This window comes from Opisthocomus hoazin, chromosome 6 (assembly GCF_030867145.1).
Source record: "Opisthocomus hoazin isolate bOpiHoa1 chromosome 6, bOpiHoa1.hap1, whole genome shotgun sequence".
Lineage (NCBI taxonomy): Eukaryota > Metazoa > Chordata > Aves > Opisthocomiformes > Opisthocomidae > Opisthocomus > Opisthocomus hoazin.
Genome location: NC_134419.1, coordinates 63,799,915 through 63,825,231, shown reverse-complemented (window position 1 = coordinate 63,825,231; position 25,317 = coordinate 63,799,915). Strand labels below are relative to the sequence as shown.

Below are 25,317 nucleotides of genomic sequence, written 5' to 3'. Positions count from 1 at the left end.
GAGACATTCAATACTTTGAAAGCACACAGCCCTACAAGCATCAGACTCCAGCAGACTCCTACGGATGTAGGCTAGGCAGCTGGGCAGAGTGCTTCAACTAGTCTGTGCCATGTGCACTCACACGTGTGTGTTAGTGAGCTAGAAGGTGGAGTAAAGAGTGCACCTCTATTTGTGGCAACACCAACTTGAGAGCAAACGCACACTCACACATAGGACTGGAATTCAAAATAAATTTGATAAATAGGAGAGAGCCTGGGGAAAACATCCAACTCACCTGAGTAAAGACAAGAGCAAATACGACATTTAGAAAACAGCCATCGCCCAAAGACAGCATGGTCAGCAATCAAGCAGCACTTTCAGAGAGAACATTCTTGCAGCTACAGCAGTTTGCAGTAATCCTTCCCTCCACCTGACACTGGTAAAGCCTCCTATGAAGTTCTACGCCCAGTTTTGGACACTGCCTTTCAGGAAAGATGTAGACCACTTGGAGAAACTCCAGAAGAGAACAAGAAGAAAGATCGTAAGTCTAAAAACTTGACCAATGGGGAAAGATTGATGGAAGTGGGCTGTTTAGTTAGAAAGAGAAGAGCAAGGGAGACACGTTAACTGTCTTGACACAAATGAAGTCTATCTGCAAGCACTGTTGCAGCTGATCCTGCCTCAGGACATGGGTGGCTCCTGGAGTTTCTCCCAGCTCTGTTTCCTCTGTTCAGAAGGCAGGGTGTTAGCAAAAAGAGGGTGATGCACTCATAAGCCATATTGTTAGCAGAGACCAATGCAATACAAATGCTCTCCTCATGGGATAGAGATGCATTTGAATAAAAATCTACTCCCTCCTTTCCACAACAAAGTTCCAGGTTGCATTCAGACATAATTCAGCCATGGCAACCACCCTGTTATATGCTATCCATATGTACAACATTGCTTGGGGTGGGAGCACCTCATCCTTTTGCTGCTTTTAGAGGGGTGCCTGGGATACAACCCTTGGAAATTGCACAAGATACGTTGGTGGAGCCTTGTTTTCCTGGAAAAAAGAAAAAACACATAGCAATCTTGGAGAGCTAGCGGGTGCTAGAGGCTGCAAAAGCTGAGCAGCAGCAAGAGATGGACACAAAGGAGCAGACAGCACACAGGCCCCTTCTCTCCCTCTTCCGCAGCCGCTGCACAGCCAGCAGTGGCACAGAGCGGCTTTGTGCTCGGGGCAGTCCCATGGCCCTGCTTATATTGGCCCTGCGGCGTGGGTTTACTGGTGGAGGGGCAATACCCAGGGGGTTCTGGGCAGGAGCCCCTGCGACCCAGGCTGCCCCAGCAACAAATCCCCCATTCACCCTGCACACAAAGCAGATTCCCCCACTGGAGACCTTCCCACAGCGCCCAGCAGTGCCGAGTGCTCTGCTCAGCCCCCCTGGCCACCCTGCGAGGCCCTCGCGCCGCTCCCCATTCCCACATCACAGCCCCTCTCCCTGCCATCATACACCATCTCCACCAAAGCCTTCCCAATGCCTGCTCATTAAATAGTCTCTCTACGGGAAGATATTCTTCTGGCTTACATCCCAGCAGTCAGACTAAAATACTCAATATTCTCAAATACAACCAGCAAGTGGCTGGATATCGCTGACACAGTGACCTTTAGACAGTTAATTTTCACATTTATATGATGTTTACCAGGCTTCTAAGCCTGTACCCTATTTGTGTTCGTTTCTTTAGGATTCACACATCAAAGAGGTTTCCAAATTAGAAGACACAACTGTTATCAGTTACACCAGTCTCCTGCCAGGCAACTTCTGGTATTAATTTTCCACCAGCTGTATTTTAACTGGAGAAGATTTATTGCCATTACCCACAAAGCTTGAAGTTTCACCAGAAAATATCCACTGAGTTCAAGACAGCTTCCCCCCGCTCCCCAGCCTATCACCTAAGTTATTGTTTGAATATACTTGGCTATTGCATGATGTGAAGACATTTGCTTTTCTTTCAAGGAAAAAAGAAGCATTAAGCACTGACACCTTTTCAGTTTTGTTATTATTGATAGTTCTAATATGCTGACTTGCAACGGGCCAATGGTGCTGCTAGTCTTCCTTTTGTGCTCAATGTCCTTATATTCTTTGCTCTTAAATTTCTGGCCACAATCTTTTCCTTAGGCTTCTTTTGACCATCTTCTCTACACTACAACTTTAAATTTGCATTAATTGCAGCTTCCCCCACCCCCCCCAGTAGACATCTTTTAGAGATGTTATTTTTCAAATTAGCATAAAATTTTCAACTGTTGGATTAAGGCTTGTGGAGACTAGAGTAACAAGTGAATATGCTGCTTCTGACCAGCATTCCTATTCAGCTATTTTAAATACTCTGCTGATTCAGCTCAAGTATTCTTAATTTTGGAAAATCACATTAAGAGCTACTGGATGTTATCTGTTGACACACAGTAAGCATGCATTACTTGTATAACAATTCATCTCTCTCACAGCAATGTTTCTTTCTCTACCGGTATTGGGACGAATACACATTTCTCTTGTGCTGGAAGTAATGTATTGCAAACTAAGAGATGGTCACCTTTGGTTTTGAGGAATCACCCTGTCATTCACTAAAATCCACCACCACACCAGCTTTTCGCATCCCTGTATAGACAGGCATGCCCTCCTCTGTCTCTGGCTGGTAATGGGCACTAACCTTCACCCACTTTGGTCGCTTGCTCCCAGCCCAGCCCCAGGCAGCCATTGTGTACAACTATTGTAACTACAACTATGGAACTATTGTTGTTGCTGTTTAAGACAGCAGGACCACTGCTTTACTGGGAAGATTGGTGATGTGTGAGTCACTGCAGTGGTCCAGTGCAGTAATCCAGTACACGAACAATCCAGTACAGCCCACCCTTCCCCGTGCCCCATCGGCCACCCACACCAGGGGGATGTAGAAGTTGCCATGGCAAAAGAGAGGGAACAGCCTCCAGAACAACCGTTCCCCCCAGTTCAATACCCATATTGGGTCAGCAAGTTCAGAAACCTCCTGGAAAACGCCAAGTCCTGAGCACTCTAAATACTGCTAGCCCCAACAGTAGGTTCTGGAAGGGGGAACAACCGCAGAGAAAACACATCCCAACCCCTCGCCACCCACAGCATGCTCTGCACCTGGTGCTTACAGCGGTGTCAAAAATACACCCTCCCAGCTGATACCTGCTGTGAAATTTTCACAGCATCACAGTAGCCACCAGTTTCCTGGTATGCCCTCTCCACTGACAACTTCTCCTGCCTCGAAGGGACTGAGGCCACAAGCCTCTTGCCACATCTTCTTCTCCGAACTGCAGATTCCTGGGATTTCCCTGTGTGTTGAGCAACACTATTGCTTTCAGGGGCTCACTTCCCCAGTATCCACAAAACAACGCAGCTGCCTGAAGTGCACCATGTGAGCAAACAGAGCAGCTGCCCGTGCTGCTGCAGCTGGCGGGAGCCTGAGCTTCCCGAGTATTTCTGCACAGCGAAGCAACCAGCTTTTCTCCTGAAGTTTCACTTCCCACTCAGGACTGAAAACCACTGGAGAACAACTGCAGAAGCACAAACCCTGTTCCAGGCTGGTGCAGCATCAGCAGAGCCGCTGGCAAAGCCCCTGGCCAATGAGGCCATGAATGCAGAGGGACAGATGATGCCCGTTCTCCAGCAGCCCCACACGTGAGTGCATATGCTGGTGGTAACCGCTGCAGTGCTCATCTGTGCCTGGGATTTTGCCTACACCTGGACTGTGCTACCCCGCATAAGTATGACTTCCAGCACAGGTATTTGCCGTTTTAGAGGAGCACACCTCAGGCCTACAAGATACCCAGTGAGTCTTTCCTCCCTTAATATGCATAGTACCCACCTGCAGCAGAGAAAACTCTAAGGACCTTCCCTCTGGAACCTAATCCTAGCAGATGAAGTCAAAGGCCCCTTGCTATCCAGGCAGGGCAGCAGCGCTGCTGCCTCCTTTCACTAAGCCAAGGTTAAGCCTGCACGCATAAAAAAGATAGCTCTCTAGTTAAATACTTCCAGATTTGCCCTCTTACTTCCAGCTGTCAGCACTGGTATCTCCATTCCTCATTGCAGAGCACAGGACAGGGAACAGCTGGGATAGTTTGTCCCCTGCTGAGGAGTGCATCCGCTGTCTAGGCTTTGTGGAAAAATATACGGACTTCTCAGAGGTCAGCTTTAATAACTCGGATTCCCACAAACCATGAGGAGAATTCAGCTCATGATATTTGGCATGAATATCATGCTCTGTTCCTCATGCTGCTACAATTTCCATTTCAAATAGCAGGAAACAAATTACCCTGTGGTATTTTTCAGGACAGCCAATGGGAAGGAACACCGGACCGAAGCCTGCTGTGGGGACAGACCTTGACAAAGTTCCCAAGTGTAAGAGAAGAAATACATCTTTTAGGTTACAAAGATAATAAGTTAAATATGAATCTAAGTTTTCATGCTCAGAAGAGCACCTGGCAAGGGCTGGAGCCTCACGCAGACGTGGAACAAAACAGCAAAGGAATTTTGCTGATGAATAGGCTGGCACATGATGTTATTAGTCTCTAAAGTTCAGATTACTTATTACCAGGATACGCAGTGAATCCCAGGGAGAATTAGGCTCTGGAAAGGAAACCCATTTATAATCAAACAGCAGTTTAGCCTTCAATTTGTATGTCTTCATTGCTCCGTGCAATGGGCACCGCCCAAAGTCCTTGCCTCAAATACTTCCAAACACAAACATGAAGCACTTCGGATAAGGCAGCATGGGCACAGAGGACAAAGGACAGTCACAGCAACCCATCCTTCCAACAGCTGCCCAAGCTGCCCTGTCCGCACATATTCCACACAAGGGGTTGCTGTGGAGGCATTAAACCACCTTCATTTCTGGGTGACCGAGCAGCCCCCAGGCATCAGCACCCAGGACTGGGCCCAGCAAATGGACGTTACAGCTCTGACTTCTCACTGCATTTCCCCCAGAGGAGTAAGAGCACAAGCTGCCTTCCGTTCCCAGCGAGGAGGTGCAAGCAGGGAAGTCCCAAGCTCTTCTATAACACTTGCCTCCAGCTTTCTGCTCCATGCACTAGCCTGTGTGTCCAAAAATGCTTACTGGGACATAGAAATCACTCTCTACTGTCAAAAGCCAACAAAATGGAGGTTGCCTTCAGTTGAAGCAGCAACAAGCTTGCGACATGGCCACTCCAGCAAGGGGGACAGATTTCTGGCACAGAAAAGAGCTGCTGGCTGGCTCTGTTAAGATGAGCACAGCCCCTCAGCAGCAGGAACAGCAAGCAAACCTGGGTCCACGCAAAAAGCAGCTACAGGTCTGCTGCTTCCCTGCCACTGCTGCATTTCTCAGCCTCTCCAAGCGCTGCTCTCCCTCTGGCTAGAAGGAGGTCCCCAGCTCCAGCCAGAGCCCACTTTCCAGCCCCAGGATGCCCAGCCCAGCTGCAGTGCTTGCAGCACATTCACGTCAGCACAGGCTTCTTTCCTCACATCTCCCGCAGGAGCAAGGGCATTGAAAAGGTTATTTATTAACAGCTCTGGGACAAAGGACCAAGAAAAAACAAATCCATTTATAACTCAACTACAGAGAAAACTTGTGACTCTAATGGTCTCCTTTGTAATTCCTCAAGTGTGGCCTGGAGCTGCCCTGGCATCACTTCTTGTGATGCTGAATCAGCAGAACAGACCCACTTGTGCAGTAAATAGCCCGATAAGGGCAGAACAGCCCTGAGGAAAGAAGTGCTAACTTACGCTGCATCCAGATTTTTCTTGGCTTCTGCTAGGATTTGAGGAAATTGATAGTGGTCAACTTTCTCACCACTAAATACCAAGCAGTGACTCACATTCGCATCTACCTCTGCAATCCAGGACATACGCTTTCCTCTGGGACAAGGTAGAAACAGGATAAAGAGAGAAAACTCATTGAGAGCTGTCTCAAACAATACCAGCCAGTACTAACTGAGCTCTCAGATATGACCATAGCAATCCTGAATACTTTGCCAGACTTTTTCCTTTGATAACATTTCTCAAGGGGTGGAGAAGGAGAACAAAAACAACAAAACACTGTTCTGTTTAACAGTTACCCATAGCAGAGCAAAGCTGAGCTAAAGTTTCCAACAATTATCAGTACAAAATCCTAAAATAGACATGCAATGTACCATTTTTTAATTTAAAACTGGCTGGGGTAGGAGTTCTATCGTGTGGATTGAAAGCGTGTAAGAGCACAAGGCAACATATCAAGATGACAAGACATGTTACAACAGCAGCAGTAAAAAGCTCAGTATAGCACTGATATGGATGGAGGAACAAAGGCCTCAAGCAGAAGTGGCAAAATGCACTGTAATTCATTGGGAGGAACTGCACATCCAGGGAGGACAGATAAATAATGTCAAAGGTATCTATGGAAACCACCATCCTACACAGGAAACAATACAACTTGGAAAAAGACAAACATGAGAAAAATAACTCAAACTTCAGATACTCATAAGGACAACAATGCTAACTGAAAGCAGGATTTGATCCCAAAGAGAGAGGGCTCACTTAAAGAGATGTGAAGTATGGAAATGAGGGCTAGCACGCTGAAGGAGAAACAGGAGCTGTACGGCAGCTCTGCAAAGAGAAACCTGTGAGGCTGTCTCCTCAGAGCAGATGTGGGAGCCCTAGCTTTAAAATCCAGCCAGTGGGCTCCCACACCACTCTTTCAGATGACCCTCAGCAGCGGGTCTCCAATGTTTTGTCCAATATTTTTGCCCAGTAATTTACAGCTCTCAGAGCCCCTCACAGCTCAATTTGGACCTTATTACATTTCTGTACCACTGATCACATCTAAACAAAAACTTCTTAAACTCTGCTGAGCTTACCAGTTATAAACAAAGGGTTAACATCTTTTTCTCATTTAAGAATGGAGTAGTTTTTAACATAGCTATGATACAGGAAATTAATGTAGCAACAGTGCAAGACCTTACGGAGGAGGAAGACGATATGTGTTTCAAAAAATCATTTCATCCGCACTCATTTTCTCACCCACGCTCAACCCCCCCATACTCACAGGCAGCGAGCTCACCCAGGCACTGTGGCAGGATCCTGTGCAAGATGGGACCAAGGGTGCCAGATGCCAAGTCCTCACTGCATCTCTTAGGTTCCTCTTCAGTGGCAAGCTACATTTTTGAGGAGGTCCTTTCCCATCTTTTGGGGCTAGTGGTTACTACGGTCCGATCCCTTTGCCTCAAAATCTCGCTTTCTTCATGCCCTGAGAGCCCTAGGACAGGTGGCTGCTCAGCACCCGTTTTCCCCCCTCGTTTTGGGTGCCTTAGCTCCCAGAGTCTGCCTTCCTGCTGGGAGAGGAGGAGGAGGACGACTTGTACATGGGATGTGGTGTGACTTTGCTGCCACCTTTTTATTACCAGAGCAGTTTTTCCCTTGCAGAGTCATCTGCACAGGCGCTTTATCAGCACCCATGCCTTCTGCTGACGAGCCATCTGTGTGAGGCTTATCAGGGTGCAGGCTGCTGGGCTGGTCGCAAACAGCGACAGTAGTGTCACTACCAGACTCACCACAAGGGATTTTAAACAGTTGACACCCAAGATCTCACTGACAATGTTACAGCTGGAGCTGTTTTCAGCCTGTCACATGCCGAGCAGCTCCCTGGAACAGTATGAGGTGAGACCATTGTCACTGGTGTTGTGCAGACTCGGTGGGGTTCCCATACCCAGGCTCACAGGACAAGGCTGGGATCAACCTCAGCTTCCCCCACAGAGCTCCTGGTGAGACAGGACAGCTACAGTTGACCCATAGCGGAGCCATGAGACTCACCAGGAGGCTTTTGTGCACACGCATTTTCTCATGCTCATGCCACAGCCTTACGAGTCCAGCCTTCTCTCAGCACATAGATGCCAAGCAAGGCCAGGACTGTCTCACTTCTTTCCCGCTATTCCCAGGCTCCCCTTGACTCTGTGGTTTTCACAGCTGACTCCAGCTCTCAGCAGCACTGTTTGTCCAGAACATACAGGGAGCTAATTCCAAACAGGTAACGCCAGAGGTGACCATTGTACTTATCTGTCTGTTCGACCTCAGCCTTTCCCTAAAAAGAAATTCTAACATTTACATTTGTCACAGAGCTTTCCACTCATATACTGCCAAGCAGTTTACAGAGGTCAGCACCATTAGCCCCCTTTACCCAGACGACGAAAAAGCAGAATAGAGCTGCAAAATCCCAGCTTGATGCTCTGTCCCCCAGACCATCTCATCCGCTTGTCTGCGAAGCTCTCACAGACGAGCGCTCGCAGCACACTCCATCCCGCAGAGAGGCAGAGTTCCCAGGGTCCAGGGGAACGAGCAGCACACTTCGGCTACGCCTACTCTTTAATTCATCTTCTGTCATTTCAATATATTCTCTCTTGTTCTGCCAGACTAATAGCAACTTGGAGATTATTGGTCTAGTAAAGTACACACACAACTCGTATGACAAAATCTATGTCGTTGTGCTACAACTTTAAAAACACAGGGGATAAAAAAGGAAAATGTCATTTAGGTTAGGAGAAACATGCTTAAAAAAAGGAACACAGGCAGTGGAGGCCCATAGCAGGAAAGAAGGCATTCCCTGTGTTTCCTTCCCGCAGCCTGACTTCAGGAGCGGAGGCAGGAGAAACCAGTAAAGTTAAAAGAGTATTCTACTACTTTACAAAGGCATTGGGGACTACGTAACAGTAGTCCTGCTGTGTTATATACAATATCTATGAAGTGCTAGCAAACCTAAACACTAACTGCTACACCACACCACAAGTTGCCTGAGATGTGGTTTGTGGTACATTACAATGTAAAATTTACGGTTACAGTCTCCTGAGAAGTGGCCAGCACAGGCTCTGCAAGATCCCTATTTACAGCAGGGCATCTATTCCGAGCAAGGCTTATGGGATCCAGTTAGCATTCTCACAGACACCAAGTGGCCACAACACTAGAAAGTCCTTAAATTGGTAAAGAAATTGCTAGTCTCTGGAGCTGAGACACACTTTGTAACCTAAAAAGCAACTGTAAAATTACGGTCTTTAACAAGGAGTTCATAGCATGGGGCCAAGTTCTGTTGTAAAACACTATTTTTAAGATGAAGTGCAAATGCTTAGATTCACAGTTGGCTTAACTCCTATTTGCTCTGCCACAAAAAGGGAGTACCCTACCTCTGTCTTCTGCCAGTCCTACCTTGCACTTGTACAAGTGCAGATTCCTTTTCTAATGTTTATATATATTTTATTTTAACCAGGCTACACTTCAGGTGGGTTAAGTTCTCTGGTCAGGCTGACACAGTCACGAGCACAGTGTGGGAAAGGAGCGATGCTCTGATTGCCCTTCTCGTGAGGCAGTGTAGACACAGCTCAGCTCAACTTCATATGTTACACCGCTTGCTAAAGTCATTTTTAAACTTGCAACTGATTCATTTCAAAAGAAGGTCTTAATTCTCTCTGGCTGATGACAGAATAAATTCTAAATGACACCACTGAAGCATTCTTTTCTTCTTTTCTTTATGGCTTTCACACTTTTTTGTCACAACAGTATTTCTAAGTCTTGTAAACAAGAACTTGACCACCAGTTTTACCAGAATAAAGTTCTTATCAGCTTCAGCTGGTTTTGTGTTTACTTCAGTCTTAAAGTTGACAAACTGTAATCTTACTATACTATTCCTGGAAAACAAGACTAAATATATAGAAGCTGCAGATCAACTTACTGGGCACGTACAATTCAAGGCAAAACTGCAAATTTCCAGTGTGTTTCCCACAAAGCAGCTGGAGCCAGCAGCTAAGGGCTGATCTCAGCCAAGGGCAGATATTCTCCCTGACAAGAGCTGCCGCCTGCCATTCTGGCAAAGAGCAGGTAGGAGGGACGGACAGTTTTCAGCAGAGGAGCAAGTCCCACTCTGTTACCTGTCCCCACCAGCAAGCCCACAGTCCACATAGGAGCTCCATCTTCCCTCCAACTGTGTGCCTGCTCCCTGGGCTTTGCCATGCACCATGAACATTTCCATCCCATCAGGTGCGCTGCAGGGTCTCCAAATTCCCTCCATCCCTCGCTTTTGGAGGAGTCTCCCCCTTCTTGCTACAGCCCAGGGAGGAAGGTGCAGAGGCTGCTGCCTCCCCTGCCCCCAGCTGCAGTGTCACTAGTAGTGAACATTAGAAACCGCAGCAGCTGTACCGGCAGTTCTTGCTGCTCCGCTGTCTCGGGAGCCCTCTGAGCTGACTGCGAAAGCGCTGTGAACCAGCTGAGGGGTTGAAGTGGTTTCTACGTGCTGAGCTGCTGATTCACCTTTTGCAGGCAGCACACATAGCTCAAAGACCAGTGATGGTTTGAGCTTTGGCTGAAAAATTGCAGACAGTTAATGAAAAACCAAGCTAATTCTCATTCCTTTGTAAGAATAGGTCCATTTCGTTTTCATCCTGTCCCCTAAAAATGATCTGGCATTCACCACCCTATATGATCATGGCAAAGATCTTCAGGAGGATCAGAAACAAAGGGGAGAATACAAATCAAACTGAGAGCCTTTGACTTTGGCAAAATAAAAACGTTCTTTCGAAGGTGCCTGTAAACCATCCAGCCACCCCGTAATGGTTACTTTTTGGTCAGAAGAGATGCAGTGTACAGCTGGATGAAGGTCACAAGGGAGCATGGGACAGTGAGGGTCAGACTGATGGGCACGTGTGTCCTCATACCAGAAGCTTAATCACCGCCTACAAAGCATGTCAAGATTACAAGGGGAATTTGAAAGGCAATGTGAAGCCTGGCAGCGAAGTGGCTCTGCAGATCCTCACAGAAAGCTCTTCCCAAGCTGGAAGGCACCAGTAAGAGTCCAAAAGGGTTCAGACAAGCACTGTAACAGGCAGAGTTGTAGCATTGATAGCGGTGGCTGAGTAGTGACAGAGTAGTGACAGCAGTGACTGCTACACCACCTGCATCACCCTTGAACAGCCAGTGCAGCACAAGGGACAGAGGGATGAGCAGCCCAGAGAGCAGGCTGCGAAACTGATCTTTCCAGCCACATTTGGGGGGAGCGAATGCGTGAGAGGACTTGAGCAGATGAGTTTGTTCAGCGTGCACTTAGCCGACTCTGTTCCCTTCCATCTGGTCTCTCGCACTTTTCCCGTTAACTCATTTCTTAATTTGTAGTGCTAATGCAGCACTGCTTCAGAGCACAGGGCTGGTTTTGTGTCTCTCCTTGTCTTACAGTGAAGGCCCCCTCCAACGATTTTCATCTGAGTGACTTTTACCCTTGCCTCCTTCTGTTCTCTCACTTGGACTGGTGTTGGCTTTGAAGCCAGACAAGAAGAAAGTTATTGCAGAAAAAACCGAACAAGGCTAAGGACAAGGACAGGCACCTTTTCTCTTCTCTTTCAGCAGCACAGATTTATGTCAAACTATGCCGGCTGTAGAAGTGCACCCTTAGGCTCTGCTGCTCCCCATGCAAGCATATTGGCAACAGCTCTGCAGCTAGGAAATACTGATGGAAGTGCCTGCTACAAAACTTCAGCTCTGCTCAGGGAAGGGAAGCTTCCACTGAGCTGAGAGATGAAGCCAGTTCTCACCTCTAGCTGACAAAACCATAACAAAATACAGTTTAAGAAATGGTCCCACCTAACTCACCTTTCAGAGAACGAACAGGGGTGCTTCACTTGTGAAGATGATCTGGAATTTTACAATATAAATTTGATTGGTCTCAAGCAATACTAATCCTTGTGGGATGGATCTCCAGCCAAAGTCTTCTCGGTATCATCCACTTCCCCCCAAAGTTCAGCCTAAACACTTCCATTCTTAACCACATCCTAACCACCTTGAACAGATCATTTCCAAGCTGAGAACCTGGCTCCTATCTCAATCCACTTCAAACCAGATCCAGCTCTCTAGAACACTGTCATTGAGCATCAGGCTGGCAAAAATGTACAAAACAACTAGCCAGGAGGTATTAACCCCAAAGTTGGGTTTGCTAGCTGCTCCCAACCCCACAGGTGCTAAAGGCACGAAGATGTCTTAGGAAAAGAAGCAATGTGATCAAGCCTGGTACTTTTGCACCATACTAAGCCAGTTACACAACTTAGGAATGGCCAAAAAGATTATCAGTTATAGCCTTTGGAACCCTTCCCTTTTCAGGTTTCCAGCCTCTTAAATTTATTCTTTCTCCTCTAGAAATTCCTTGAGGGTTTCCTACGTATTTCTGGTAATTACCAGTCAAGTGGCAAACACAGGTTGCAGTGGTCACAAGAAGGCTGACTAGAGGACAACCTTCTCCCTCAATGGTAATGCACTTGTGCATACAATATAAGAAAACAAATAAACTATGGGTTATGGCTGTCACATATATATATGAACATACATACACACAACTCTGCATATTTTTTCTAGACAGTATTGTCTGGAAATCTTTCTAGTCTGTTCAGTATTTGAATGTCCAATTTTCCTCCCAAAGTTGCGCTGGCTGTGCTTTTACAAGCTTGGCTTGAAGCCTATTATTTGCTCTTTATGTTTCCAACCACTCTTGGCTTCTTTAGACTTTTTCCTCTGACTTAATTGGTATTTGTACTGGTCCTCCTAGCACTGACAAGCTCCATCTGTAAATCAGCAATGATTTTATACTTTTTACATCATTATTGAAGAAGTCTAATGCCATCAGGCCTCTTGCAGAATACCTCTGAAAACACAGCTGTTTAATGATGATTTCCTTTGATAACTATTTTTGATGTCTGTTGTTATCCAGGTCTTGATCCGCTAGTTCATTCTTTGCTGGAGAGTCATAGGGAGACTTTTGTAATCAGAACATCATAAATGCATCTAGTGCTGTGGAAAAGTTTAAACATGAGAGATATTCCTATCTGCTGTTTCCAACCATATTTGCTATCTCTGAAAAATAAAACAAGTGCAAATAGTTAGTTAGAAAACAGATCAGATAAAGGACCAGTTGCCTTCCCAGTCCTACACTCATAATCCGTCCCGTGGCTATAAAATACCAACAAGGGAGATTAGTTCTTCCAGTTCCCCGTTTGTAGAGATGGCTCCTAACCATCAGGGAAGTCAGGTTTTAGAAGTCTTTAAGTTACAGCACAGATTTATTCAATATTCACCCAGTTTGAGAATACTTTTCCCCCCCCTAGAACTCTGATAAGCCTCTAGCTTCATTTGAAGAAATAAATCACGAAGATGACGTTAATAGTGATAATGTGCATAAAACAAAATGCAGCCTGTTTTTCTGAATAAGAATCATATCAGCCTTGTTTCACATCTATTTCGTTAAGTCAGGTGACTGTAAACAAAACAGCCTTCAAGAAAGCAAGGACAAATGAAAAGGTCTATCAGGGATTGAAATACTTCCCTCCCTATCCCCCTCCACCCCCTTATAAATGCATTCTCTAGCTCATTTCCAAACCCAAAAGGAACATATTCCTTGAAGTTCTTGCTGCAGACTCTTGTAGGTGGGACTATCTCCCTTCCAGGATGCAGATTAATATGCTTGCTTGAGGGGATCACATGAACTCACAGGTTTGCTTCCATCTGGGAGCAGCAATTTCCTTTTTGATGCATTCATTCCCATTACCCATGTTGACAGCACCATCCATTTCTATAACAGCATACAGAAAGCTACTTTGACAGGTCTTATCCTCTACCAAACCAAAAGAAAATGATCATACTAGCTATTAAAACTTGATTACTGGGGAGATCTATCCAGTAATTTAGACAGAACTGCTGTCAAACTAAATTGGTGATAGTTCTTTAGGCTACCCATCATCATACTGCTGGGATATTGGGTCAACAATAGCACCCTTCCCACTGCCTGGGATATCTCTAGTGCTTGACTCTAGTTTGTTGAAAATTGACATCATTGAGCACAGATCTTCCCAGTAAGTACTTTGCACATTTAATTTCAAATTATTATAAAACTTTATTGCCCCCCAAAATGTTAATTGTCAAAACAGGCTACTTAATTATAATACTTCCTTCATATCAGAAATTGGTTTTCCCCCCCGATTTGGAAAAGTATTTAACTAACACTTCTGTACAGGTTTTTTTTCTGCATCATCATTAAAATCTTACCGTCTCCACCTCCATAATGATTATGCAATTGCTAGATATACATTATTTTGTTCCTAAGACACACAGAACACCTCCTTTGCATTGTGCTAGGTCCTGCTAAATTTAGATTTTCCCCTGACATCTTTACTTTCTCTAAATAATATTCCACAATTCACAGCCTGTATTTTCTATCATTTCTTCTTTCTCCACTTCCTTTCAATTAACTTGCATTAACTTCTATTTGCTGCCTTCACTGCCTGAATGAACCAGCTGAAGTCATCCTCATTCTTGGTTTTAGAGTGCTGGTCAGTATGTATTCTTTAGATTTGCAATTTTCATTCATATTCCTTTACTTTTTTTTCCCCATCAGATTTTGCTTTATTGCCATTCCATGCTAGAATAGTCATTGTTCATAAAGAGCGGTCATCCAACAGCAGTGATTAATTCATCATGTATATAGACCTCCAAACCAGAGTTCCTGACTCTTGTTTAGTTCAGTACCCTTTACGTTAAAACCTATGTATTTTAGAGGTTTGCTGTTTTTTACTACTGTCTGCATGAGATCAGTATCATGCTTTCCCCAGACTGAAGCCCCCCACATATAGTCTGAAAAACATACGTTACTGAAAAATGTCACACTTTCTGCCCAAGAAGGTATTCATACTGATCACTGATACAATCTGTTGCTCTGTAACACCCCAAGCAGAATTTCTTCCTCGGCCACGTTACCATATTCATCCAAATCTCAAGACAGAGCTGACAGTATCAGTACTTAAAATACGGGCTTCCCAGAACTGAGGAGTAGTATTTCAAACCCATTTGTTACAGTCCCCGTTGACAAGACTCCCAGGAAACAGGTCTCTTGCTGAAACACTCCCTAGTAATTCCTTTCAGATGCAAGGACGTGCCCTTGGTGTGCATTCATGACTCATTTAGAGGTGGAAACTTCCCTACTAGCTGATAGATACTGTCTGTCTTGGATTCCCCTGTGTAGAACCTACCAATTGCTGCTTCTGGAAGAGATACTGTGAGAGGCGTTTTCAAAAACACTGCCTCGTGTTTTCTTCTCCCACACATACAAAATGCAGTTTCTTGCTATTCACTGCACCAATTTTCACTAGGCACTTGCAAGACAACTTGCATTTTCTGCAGGTCGGCCCATTTTGACGCCGCCACCACCACCTCTTCTGCAGTTAGCTCAGGCCCTGTCAGTTTTCTTCAGTTTCCTTCTGTCTCTTTAAAATCCCACTTTCTAAAAAGAAGGCTCATTTGGTCCTCTTTGCTAAATCAGTTATCATCATCCATGTTTCTTCCCTGTGATTCCTCATCTCACTAGAAAAGGCATCTCCGTTCATGCACTACATTTCATTTTTGGAATGAAACTTTTTGAAGACTGGTTTCAAAGCTATTCTTATCTCTCTCCTCAGCAGAGTCAAATTATTTCCAAATTTCCAGCTTCACACATGACTGCATAAACTAATGAGCTAGCCTTCTCCTTCTGCCAGTCTTTGCTTTAAATTTTGATGTACGTCAGACTGAGAAAATGCTTCTTCCACTCAAATGCCATTCGATGCATTCTATGAAGTTAAAAACTTGGGAAGGTCTAGCTTACCATTTCACTTATTCCAAGAAATAAATCATCACATTTTCATTCCCTGTTGTCATAACAATGATAAATGACGGACTTTCACCTGGTACTGAACACGAAACTATCAAAATAGTGGAAACTATTATTCCCTAAGCTTCTCACTCAATTTAAACACCAAGTTTCTGCCCAGATCTCTTTTCCAGTTTGCTGCTTCTTGCCTATTTGCCCAAGTCCCTGCTTTGTGGTTGAAAGCCCCAGGCAGAGCCCAGTACCGTCAGCAGTATGGAGATGGACCGTATTGCAGAAGTTGCTGTAAACAGAGGCCAAGACACCCAGACAGACAAAAGCTGATACTAAACTAGGAAATGTTTCTGCCAAGCGCTAAGCGTGCCTAGTGCTGCTACGTGTGCCGCGCCAGCCGAGTCTGAAAGGCAAACCCTGCTACAAGGCATACCCCGCAGCAAACCCGCTGTGCAGTAAGCATCTCCCGCTCCCCCGAGGCCCTCCCGCGGCCGCTCGGACCCCCGTTAGGGCGAGAGGGCTCCCCGGGCTGCCAAGCGGGGAATCCCCCTCTCCCGAGACGGTTCTGGCCCCGAGCCCACGCACCCACAGCCCCTCGCACGCAGCCCAGCAATTCCGCCAACCTCGGAGCTATCGCCTTCCACTGCGGTTTCCTAACCGCCGATACTCCCAGCCAGTTTTTGCTCCCCCCCAGCCTCGTCCTTCGAGTGCGGTTCTCGGCGCCGCGGGAGCCGGGCACTGGCCGTGCGGGCTGCAGCCGGGGAGTCTCCGCCGGCTCTTCCCCTGAGGCGGCGAGGGAGGGAATCCCTCGCACTGACGCGGCCAAACTTCTGCCAGACGCCGGCGCGGAGCCTCCGCTCCCGCCCGCCCCGCTGCACCGCACCGCTCCGCACCGCCCGGGGACCCGCCAGCCCGCGGCCACCTCCGCACCCCCCACCCCCGTCACAAAGTTGATGTTGTCCGTTCCGAAACGGCCAGGACTCCGAAGGCCCGAAGCCGGGGGAGGACTGCGGCAAGGGTGCAGCCCCCACCCAGCCGAGCCCTCCGCCCCCGCGGCGGAGCCTTCGCCCACCGCCCGCAGCGCTCCGCGGGCGCGGAGGGAGGGACGCGCCGCCCGGGGATGCCGCAGCCGCGGCTCCCTCCGGGCGGGCAGCGCCGGAGCAGCTCCTCAATGAATATGCACAGCCGCCGCCGAGCGATGCCACCGCCCCGGGCCCCCCCCCGAGCCCGGCCTCCCCCCCGCGCCCCCTCGCCGGGGGGTCGGGGCTGCTCCCGGCGGTTCGCTCCCGTCCTTACCCTTTGGCTCGTCCATCTGTGCCGGCGCTCGCTCCCTCCTCCCTCTCTCCCCCCCTCTTCCTCTCCCGGCCTCCGCCGGCTTCGAGCTGCCTCGGCGAGAGGTGCTGATGAAAATGGGCGCTTTAGTGGTCCATGGCTGTGGGAGGGGTTAGTTTAACTCTACATGACTCAATCCATCTAACTTGCGGGCTGACCTCCCCGCTTGCCTTAAAGCGCGGATTACCTCAGAGCTGTCGCGTTACCGGCGCCTCGGGCTCCTCCGCCGGGCCGCGGGGAGCGGTGCGGGGCCGGGGAGCGGTGCGGGGCCGGGGGCTACCAGCGGGAAGGGCGGCCGCGGCCCTGGGCTGAAGCGGGGCTGCAGCGCTGGCTCCGGGGGGGAGATGTCATTTTGGCTGCAGAGAGAGAGAGAGAGAGAGAGAGAGTATTTTGTTAGTGGGTTTTTTTAAAGTGGCATAAGACTGAGCAGATACCCTTCGCAACAGTGGGGTACACAAAGAACTGTCCTGAGAAGGGGTGACCACCTTTGGTTCCAGATACGAGGTCCAGCCCACAGAAAAAAAACCCATCAACGAACCCAAACCATGAAAGGAGATAAATTTGCAGTAACTGCTGACATGTCACCTCTTGCACCTACCTGCCCCATGGAATGAGCTCGCACCTTGGGCTGCACCTCCTGGGGAACTTCAGGAAAAAGACAGTTCTTGACTACTTGCCAGAAAGGCCCAAAAGGATTGCCCCTCCCGCCACCTTTAATTCCTTCTGAGCCCCTGCACACCTCCCAGGTTGACTCCACGCAAATAAGATAGGGGACAGCACTGGAGGAGTCTCAGCAACTTTTCTCCATAGCCTCTGACATGCAGGCCCTTCTCAGGCACCACGCGTCCGCCCATGCTCCCGCCGGCCTCCTGCTCCAAAGGAAGTCGCCAACCACCCTCGCTCTTTCACTTCCCTCTCAGAGCAGTGGCCACCAGCTCCCCAGCCCCTGGGGCTCTTCCCCCTACCCATGTGGGAACAGGAAAACAGGGATCTACAAAATAATCTACATAATTAAGGCTTTAGTGAGTGAAATTATTTCTGAATTATTGTCAGCTTTGGTTCAAGACCCAGGGAGCAGTGTTTCAGCAGACAAAGCTGAATGTGGGCTGTGTTTGTCACCTTATTCAGAAAAACTGGCCTGGGCAGTGCAAGTAAGGGACAACTGACCTTACCTCCAGTGGTAACAGGCCAGCATTTTTAAAGAGTTTAGCATGGCAGAAAGAATTCTGTTGGTCACCTTGATACCAGTTCTTTTGATACAATACTCCATTAATAAATGCATCCTTAAAAGTCTTCACTGTAACAAATATCAACAGCACAGATTTATCAGTAAGAAATACCATTGACTTTTTTGTTTTAAACAAGACTGATAGAAGTACTAGTGCTTATGTACCAGTCACATGCTGACTTCGGCAGAGGAATAGTTGCTGGTAGTGTCATCACAGGAAATAAAACAGTTATATAAAAAATTCCATGCACTAAATGAATTCAATCCCACTTAAAGGTAGTTTTTCACAAGATACAGCTGGAATTTAGGACTGATTTTCATATGACTGTGTTTAGACCCACTGTCTCTACAGCTAGAAACTCAGGAAGCTCAGTCAGCTGAGCTTATCAAAGGGCTCACCCGAGGGCTGAGGAGTTCAAATTGAACCAGTGGAAGATGCCTACAGGCCCCTCTCTGAGAAAGATAGACACAGCTCCACGCCATGTCTAATGCCTGTTATGTATGCTCAAGCTGACCTATTTCGTGTCCTTAAAAATTGCATTCGTACCTGACAAACTGCAATAAGCTCTTTTATACCAATCAGTCAGTGACAGTTTTTTTGATCTGAGGAAGTTCAGCTTTAAACTGAGACAGATGAAACCTTGATGGGGAAGGATGGGCCGTTGTTAGTCAGTGACCGTGAAGCACGCACCAGCCGTGTTTTCACACAAGGGGAAGTTGTCACTTGGACCGTAAGGGCCCCGTGGGGAAGGGTTGCCGCGAAGTGTGATAGTTACAGTCTACTATGCCTAAAAACCCCCTGGTTCTTCACAGGGCTGCAGGAAACGGATTTCTGAGTTGAAGGTGATCTACTTCAAGCAACGGACTGATAAACACGCGAACAGTATTTCCACAGCGACAAGAGCACGGAACCATGTTGCATGCTATTTTGCAGCCATTCGGTTTCCGTGTAAGAGACAGTGATGAAACAAACTTTCCCCCTTTGACTGTGGCAGAGGAGGGTGTTAGGGTGGACTTTGTAGCCTCATGTAACATCAGATGCAGCCTTCCTCTTCCACAGAGGATCAGATCCAGATGTACCAGAGCAGTTTGGTTCTGCCTGCTGATCCTCCTGCCTCGGGGCAAACCTCTGACTGCAATCCAGAAACCAGCAAAGGCAACAGCGGATTCTGCGTCGCAGTCATTTCCATAAGAAAACAAAGCGAGGAAAAAAAAAATGCAGCCCCGGAGGCAGGCATTTGTACTTAGATAAGGCTCTAGACAGTGTGAGGAGGAAGCTTTTAAACGCAGAAATAAAAAAAGAGGAAACCAGAGAGCTCAGGATGTAGTTTCCACACATCTTGAGCAGGGGGTAAGAACAGCAAAACAGAGGAGTGCCATTCTTCTAGGACAAAAAAAGCATCCTGTGCAGCTTCGGAGGAACAAATTGTATCTTAAACATCCATCTTCTTCCTAGCCATAGTCAGAGCTTAGTCTCAATCATCTTGCTCCTCTAAGTTTACACAAGCTGCGTGTGCGTTTGTGCATCTAAAAATGCAAAACTCCACAGATGTCTAGAATTTGCTGTTTTGCAGACAAGGTATGCTGCCTTTGGGACTCAGAAAAAGAGCAAGAGTGAGGGAGCACTGGGACACATTAGCTTCATTTCCAGCAAACAGGAGACAGAAGGAACCGAGGGGATAACACTGGAATCTAGGGCCAGACCCTCTCAGCTTTGGGACCGGGGAAGGAAACAGCCACAGGAAAAGAGAGTCAGGGAGCCTGGGAACAAACCTACAGGCATTAGAAACTTAAGTAGCTTGTTTCCACAGAAAGAATTTGTATGAAAACATCTGAAATATTTTAAACAGAAACAGGCCATCCCATCATCAGTCGCAAGAACAATATTGAAGTAACTGCATCTGTGTCTGCTTAGGGGCATGGCCTGGGGTATGTATTTAGATGACGACACATCACTCTCTGTATGTTTAAGCAACAGAGTGGAGTGGTAGCTTCAGAAAACTTTGTGTGTAAACATTGGCCTTAACAGAGATAGGCTGAATATTCCTTGGGCTTTCCCAGACTTTTAGTCCCAGTGTGCTGGTTCATGTCGCCATCTCCCAGCCGGCAGCCCTGAGAAGCAGGGCAGCAGGTACCCAGCCCTCCATCCCCAGCAAGATGGGGAACACATTAAATTGCAGGACAAGAGGAAGCAGAATTCCCTACAAAGGGAGGCTGATCCAAGGGATTAGGACAGCTTCCTTCTTGAAAGGAAGGCAGAGAAGAGGGGCTAGGCATTAGAAAAAGACAAATAACTAAAAGCGCTAATGGTGCCAAGATGTGGGGTGTTTTGGGTTTGGTTTTTTTTACAGCTTTTGGCTCTTTGGCCCACTCATCCGACATTGCAATCACCTCAGACTCAACAGTTTTCACAACACAGTAAGCCAAGTCCTCCCCACATCTCCAGTTTCCTCTGCAATAGCTGAAGTTAAAATGCTTAATTTAGATGCTCAAAACACTTGCTTTGTGAAAAGCAAACCTCTTGGATGACTGCTGAAGAAACAGACACATAAGCAACAAGCTATACAATATTTCTGTGTTCATTGAGCATTATTTTTAAATAATGCAATTATGTAAAAAACAAAAATTACTTTTGGTATTTAGTTAAAAAGATGAGATGAACTTCAGCTTCATCTTGCTGCAAACAAGTATTGCTCCTTAACATGAAACTTATGAAATGCATTATCTATAAAAATGACTTAAGTTCCTTTCCTTTGCCTTAGTTCCTTGTCTTTGTTTAAATATTTGTAACCTTCTTCTCAGAGGATGCCACTGTGCTGTCTCTACACTGATATTCACAGATCTTGTAATCTAAAACCTGTGCATCACCTCTAAGATAACCCCTTTTCTACTGCATTTCTTCTCCACCTTATTTTAGTCCTCAGTAAACATTACTATCCCTTCTATTGTTCAGCTCCAGTACAAGTCCCTTTCATTTCTTTGCTGCTTCTTGCGTCAGACTGTATCTGTATTGCTGGTTCCTCTTCCACTTTAATGCCATTTCCTCAGAGATCCTGATGCTATTTTGTCTTGAAGGGCAACAGATGAAACAATCTAGCTTGTCTGTTACTCAGCCACCACCCTGTCCTCAACTCTGCTGTCTGTTTTCTTCTCCATTCATGTTAAAGTTTCACACCCTTCACCCATCTCTTATTTTTGTGATATAGGGATCATAGTTCTCAGATGACACACCTGCAGAGCAACCTGTTAATTAGTTAGTTACTGGGTTTGTGTGATCTCTGCAAAACTGATAATACAGAGGTGATGATGTTCATTGAAACTGGCAAAAAAAAAAAAAGAGCTGCTGTATTTGTAGAAGCAAATCAGTTTTCTAGTTAATTTGTTACGTTTGTTCTTCTATACAATCTCAGCTATAGAAAAAAAATTCTTATTTTTACAAAATAAATGAAACAAGTTAACACCCTTATTGTTAAAAATCCACAAAACTTCAGCAGAACATGCAAGCAAGTTCCCACTCTCAGCCTCAGAGTAACAGAAGCAACATGAATGACTGGCACCAAAATGTCATTTGAAAGGAACAGTACCAAAGGCCCATTCTCAAACACCTTAAACTACCACACTTTACATATTCATTAACAAATTATCTATTAGATGTAACTCCATAGCAGGCTTGCAATGCCTTATTCTATAGCTTCAACATACTTTCAATACTATTATCTCATAATATCATTAAAGATTCTATCACTACCTTTACTTAACTTTACAAAGATACATTAACATACTAAAAGTAAAACCAGTTAGTCCTCATAAGCTCTACAACTTAGTGTAAAAAAAAATATCCTAAAAAAGAACATATCATTTTGTTCATTATCCAAGTACCTGGTTAAGGAAACACCAGTTGCTCTTTCTGCTCAGGTTATTTCACGCACCTGATATTTTACCCATGTCAGCTGTAAATATTCTAAACCAAATTCCAGAGGATTTTCAGTATTTGCTTGATAATTTTAGTAAAACCTTCACAGTCCCAAACATGAGCAATGCCTTACCCTGTAAGTCTGCTTCTCAGATCACTAGTCATCATATTTATCCAGCACATTGATACTACCCTGCTGGCAACAGACCTCTTGTTTTTCCTTCCAAGCAACCGGGAGTAGAGCTAGGCAAAACTGTTATTATTGGCTTTTAGAAAATACACTAGTGTTGGTGCTATTTCTGATTCCCTCGATCTTTTATTCACGTTTTGCATCTTTTAGCATCTTCCTATTGTTTTATCTGACAGGAGTGGCAGACAGTCCCGAATAATGGCCTACCAAAGCAAAAATTCCCAACTTTCTGATGCTCCCACAAAGCAGGGAGCCCTCTCTGGCTACACAGGACATAGCTCTCAGCAGCAGGTAACAGCCACCTTTATCTTAAATCTCACTTTTCATGTTATGAGGGCACATAACATGAAAAGAAAGGAGCACTGTAAAGTGAAGGAAGTGAAGCTTATGAAAAGGGATTCCACTAAATCAAAGAAAAAGAAAACGAAGAAAAGCACAGAAAAAAAATAATCTCAAAGCTCTAAAGAGTATATAACAAGGAAAAAATAGAGAAGAAAGTATCAGAAAAATCTACTAGTAAATATAGCAGTAAATATACCATGAATCGATAAGGGAACATAGCGAGTACCAGTTGCCCTGTCTAACAAACAGAACTTCAAAATACCTCCTAGACTTACTCAATTACAGAAAGAATGAAAGACAAATTAGCAAGATGCATATAGGCCTTGAATAATTGGCATCTTAAGACTGAAGAAGCCAGTTTTATTACTAGCATCTCTGTATGGTTTTATGACCAAAATTAATTTTTGTCCTGTCAAATCTTAATTTATCATGCAACACATCGGTAGCTAAGACAAAAATAAATATACAAATCACCCCAAAGCAGCTACTTTCAAAACAGGACTGTACGTATTTAAATCAGATTAAGTCACTCAATTTTAATATTTCTTCTAAAGGATAAAAGTAGACAGAATGTAGAAAATATGCATAAAATGAAAAAGAATAACTTTAAAATAAATACTTTTCTCAATGTCTGAATTCAGCCTGACTACCCACTGCCCACTCACCCTCTGTTATGTGTTCTTTAATAAGTGAGCATCCGCAGAGTAAAACCAGTGGCAGCACGTAGACACATTGTCCATCAGATGTCACTCAGTCAATAGCAGAAGAGAAGTTGACTGCATCCATCCAAAGGGACTATCTGAAGGCAGTGGCAAAAAGGGAGATCTTAAAAATCCCAAGGATCTCTAATTTGCATATGTTTGTTAACCATAGCCATAAATATAGCCATGATAATTCAGCCCACCTGCTTTGCTATGTTCTAGAAGCATAACGTGTTCTCCCTTCCAACAGAGCTACAGAAAGTAGGCTTTGCTTTGGGAAATATCTAAGCATGACTTTGCACTGGACTATTTACTACCCTTTACTGAAAGGGAAACCACTAAATCTTTGCAACTGTAGAAACCTGCTGCCCTCTTTATACCCCATCTATTTCAGTACATGCCTGTGCTGAGTTTATGCGTGTCCATGAGCACCACAGAGATCTATCTATAGAGATGTGAGTTCTCAGATATTTTCAGACTTGCTTTCAGATTCTCACCATCAGATTGTTCTCCATGTGAATTTATGTATGCTTTACACAACTTTGGATACAAGCATTACAGTGTGGTCATCTTTGTTTAGTCTCTGGGAGGTTTCAGGTTCTCTTATTTGTTTTTGCACTTATAGACTGACAAAAATAGGGAGAAAAAGGACAGAGACTTTAAAGTCATCCTGAATTTTAGGAAGTGGTATGTCTTCATTTACTGGTGATTGACATTTATGACTTCCACAGGTTCTAGTATTCTTGCATTATATAAAGCCTTCACCTCATTTCAATTCTCTTTGAATTAGCAGAAAGAATTAAGTAGCTATTTATGTTTAAAACAAAACAATTTCTTTTTGTACTTGCATCGATTTATAAATTTGTGAAAAAGGTTAAGTCTGATTATTTCCAGCTGCATCGAGCTTCACAGTCAATCCTAAACTAGGAAACTAACTTGTAATTTTATGAAGTACAGAATTTGTGCATATATTAACAAGGGAGAATCAGTTTGGGGTCCATAAATTCATGTATATTAACTGCATCATAGAAATGGCTTTCCAGTCCTGCTTTTTCTCTCAGCGGACCTCCCCTTTCCACTACCAGCTCCAGGTGATTAACTTCAACACTGTGTTCCTTATCCAGTCTGTATCTGTAAAGAAGGTACAGATCTGCCCCCTTACTAAATATACCTATATAATTTCAAATCACATTTACCTTTTTCTCCTTGAGCTGTTCTATGTACCAAAATGTATGCTTTAATCATTCAGCAGTCTGGAAGCATCCTTCATCTGCTTTTTCCAGGAACACATCTCCAACTTGGCATCCAGTTTAAACTATTATTTGAATTGTCAGTGTTTTCCCATATAATCTCAACAGTTTCTTCACCTACTTAAATGTGTAAGTATATTCTTATCCAGCAGTCTTGGTTCTAGGAAGAGCCTTTCTACATCTCAGCATCATCAGATGGCTGAGTCTTTTCAAATTTAAAGTATTTTTTTCCGAAGTTAAATATCTCAGTACCTCTTGTTCTGTCATTAAATCATTAACTATTCAAACCTTCAACACATCTGACTATGAAAGCACCAATAGGTAAACAGAATTTATTTTATTTAATAAACTATTTTCTACAATAGTAATTTCAGTTTCTCAGTTATTTCAGTATATGTGAAAGAGTTATTTCAGTATTTCCCCCAAGGAAACTTTGGAAAAAGGAAGTTACAAGGGGAGGAAATTCTGTGGATAGGTATGGAGAAGGAAAGGTTTAGGTCTGAAAAGTTTTCCTGCCTGAAAAGATTCATGAAGGACCAGACAAATATGCTTGACTGTCGTTTGAAGGAATTCCTGCACTAGCGTTTCTTTTCCCAGGAAACTATCACATTTCAAATGCTCTTGCACAACCCACTTTCTGGCACTCACAAATTCGGTACCTCAACTAGCTTAGTTACAAACCAACAGGCTCCAAAATCAGTTCTCATCTGCAG

At 45.1% G+C, this 25,317-nt stretch overlaps 1 protein-coding gene across 5 annotated transcripts in view; it reads right to left on the bottom strand.

The window, feature by feature from the left end:
• The window catches only part of ENTPD1 (ectonucleoside triphosphate diphosphohydrolase 1), a 54,214-nt gene that overhangs the window by 17,365 nt on the left and 11,532 nt on the right, over window positions 1-25,317 (bottom strand). The window contains exons 1-3 of one of the 5 annotated variants that reach the window (XM_075423520.1): window positions 23,319-23,387; window positions 17,168-17,336; window positions 16,945-17,080 (exon numbers count right to left, since the gene is read on the bottom strand). In XM_075423520.1, the coding sequence (XP_075279635.1) occupies window positions 16,945-16,960 (16 nt within the window). In that variant the 5' untranslated portion in view covers window positions 16,961-17,080; window positions 17,168-17,336; window positions 23,319-23,387. Of the gene's footprint in view, window positions 1-12,661; window positions 12,725-16,271; window positions 16,507-16,944; window positions 17,081-17,167; window positions 17,337-23,318; window positions 23,388-25,317 lie in introns of those variants that run through there. The other 4 variants (XM_075423521.1, XM_075423522.1, XM_075423523.1 and 1 more) reach the window with 4 other exon arrangements.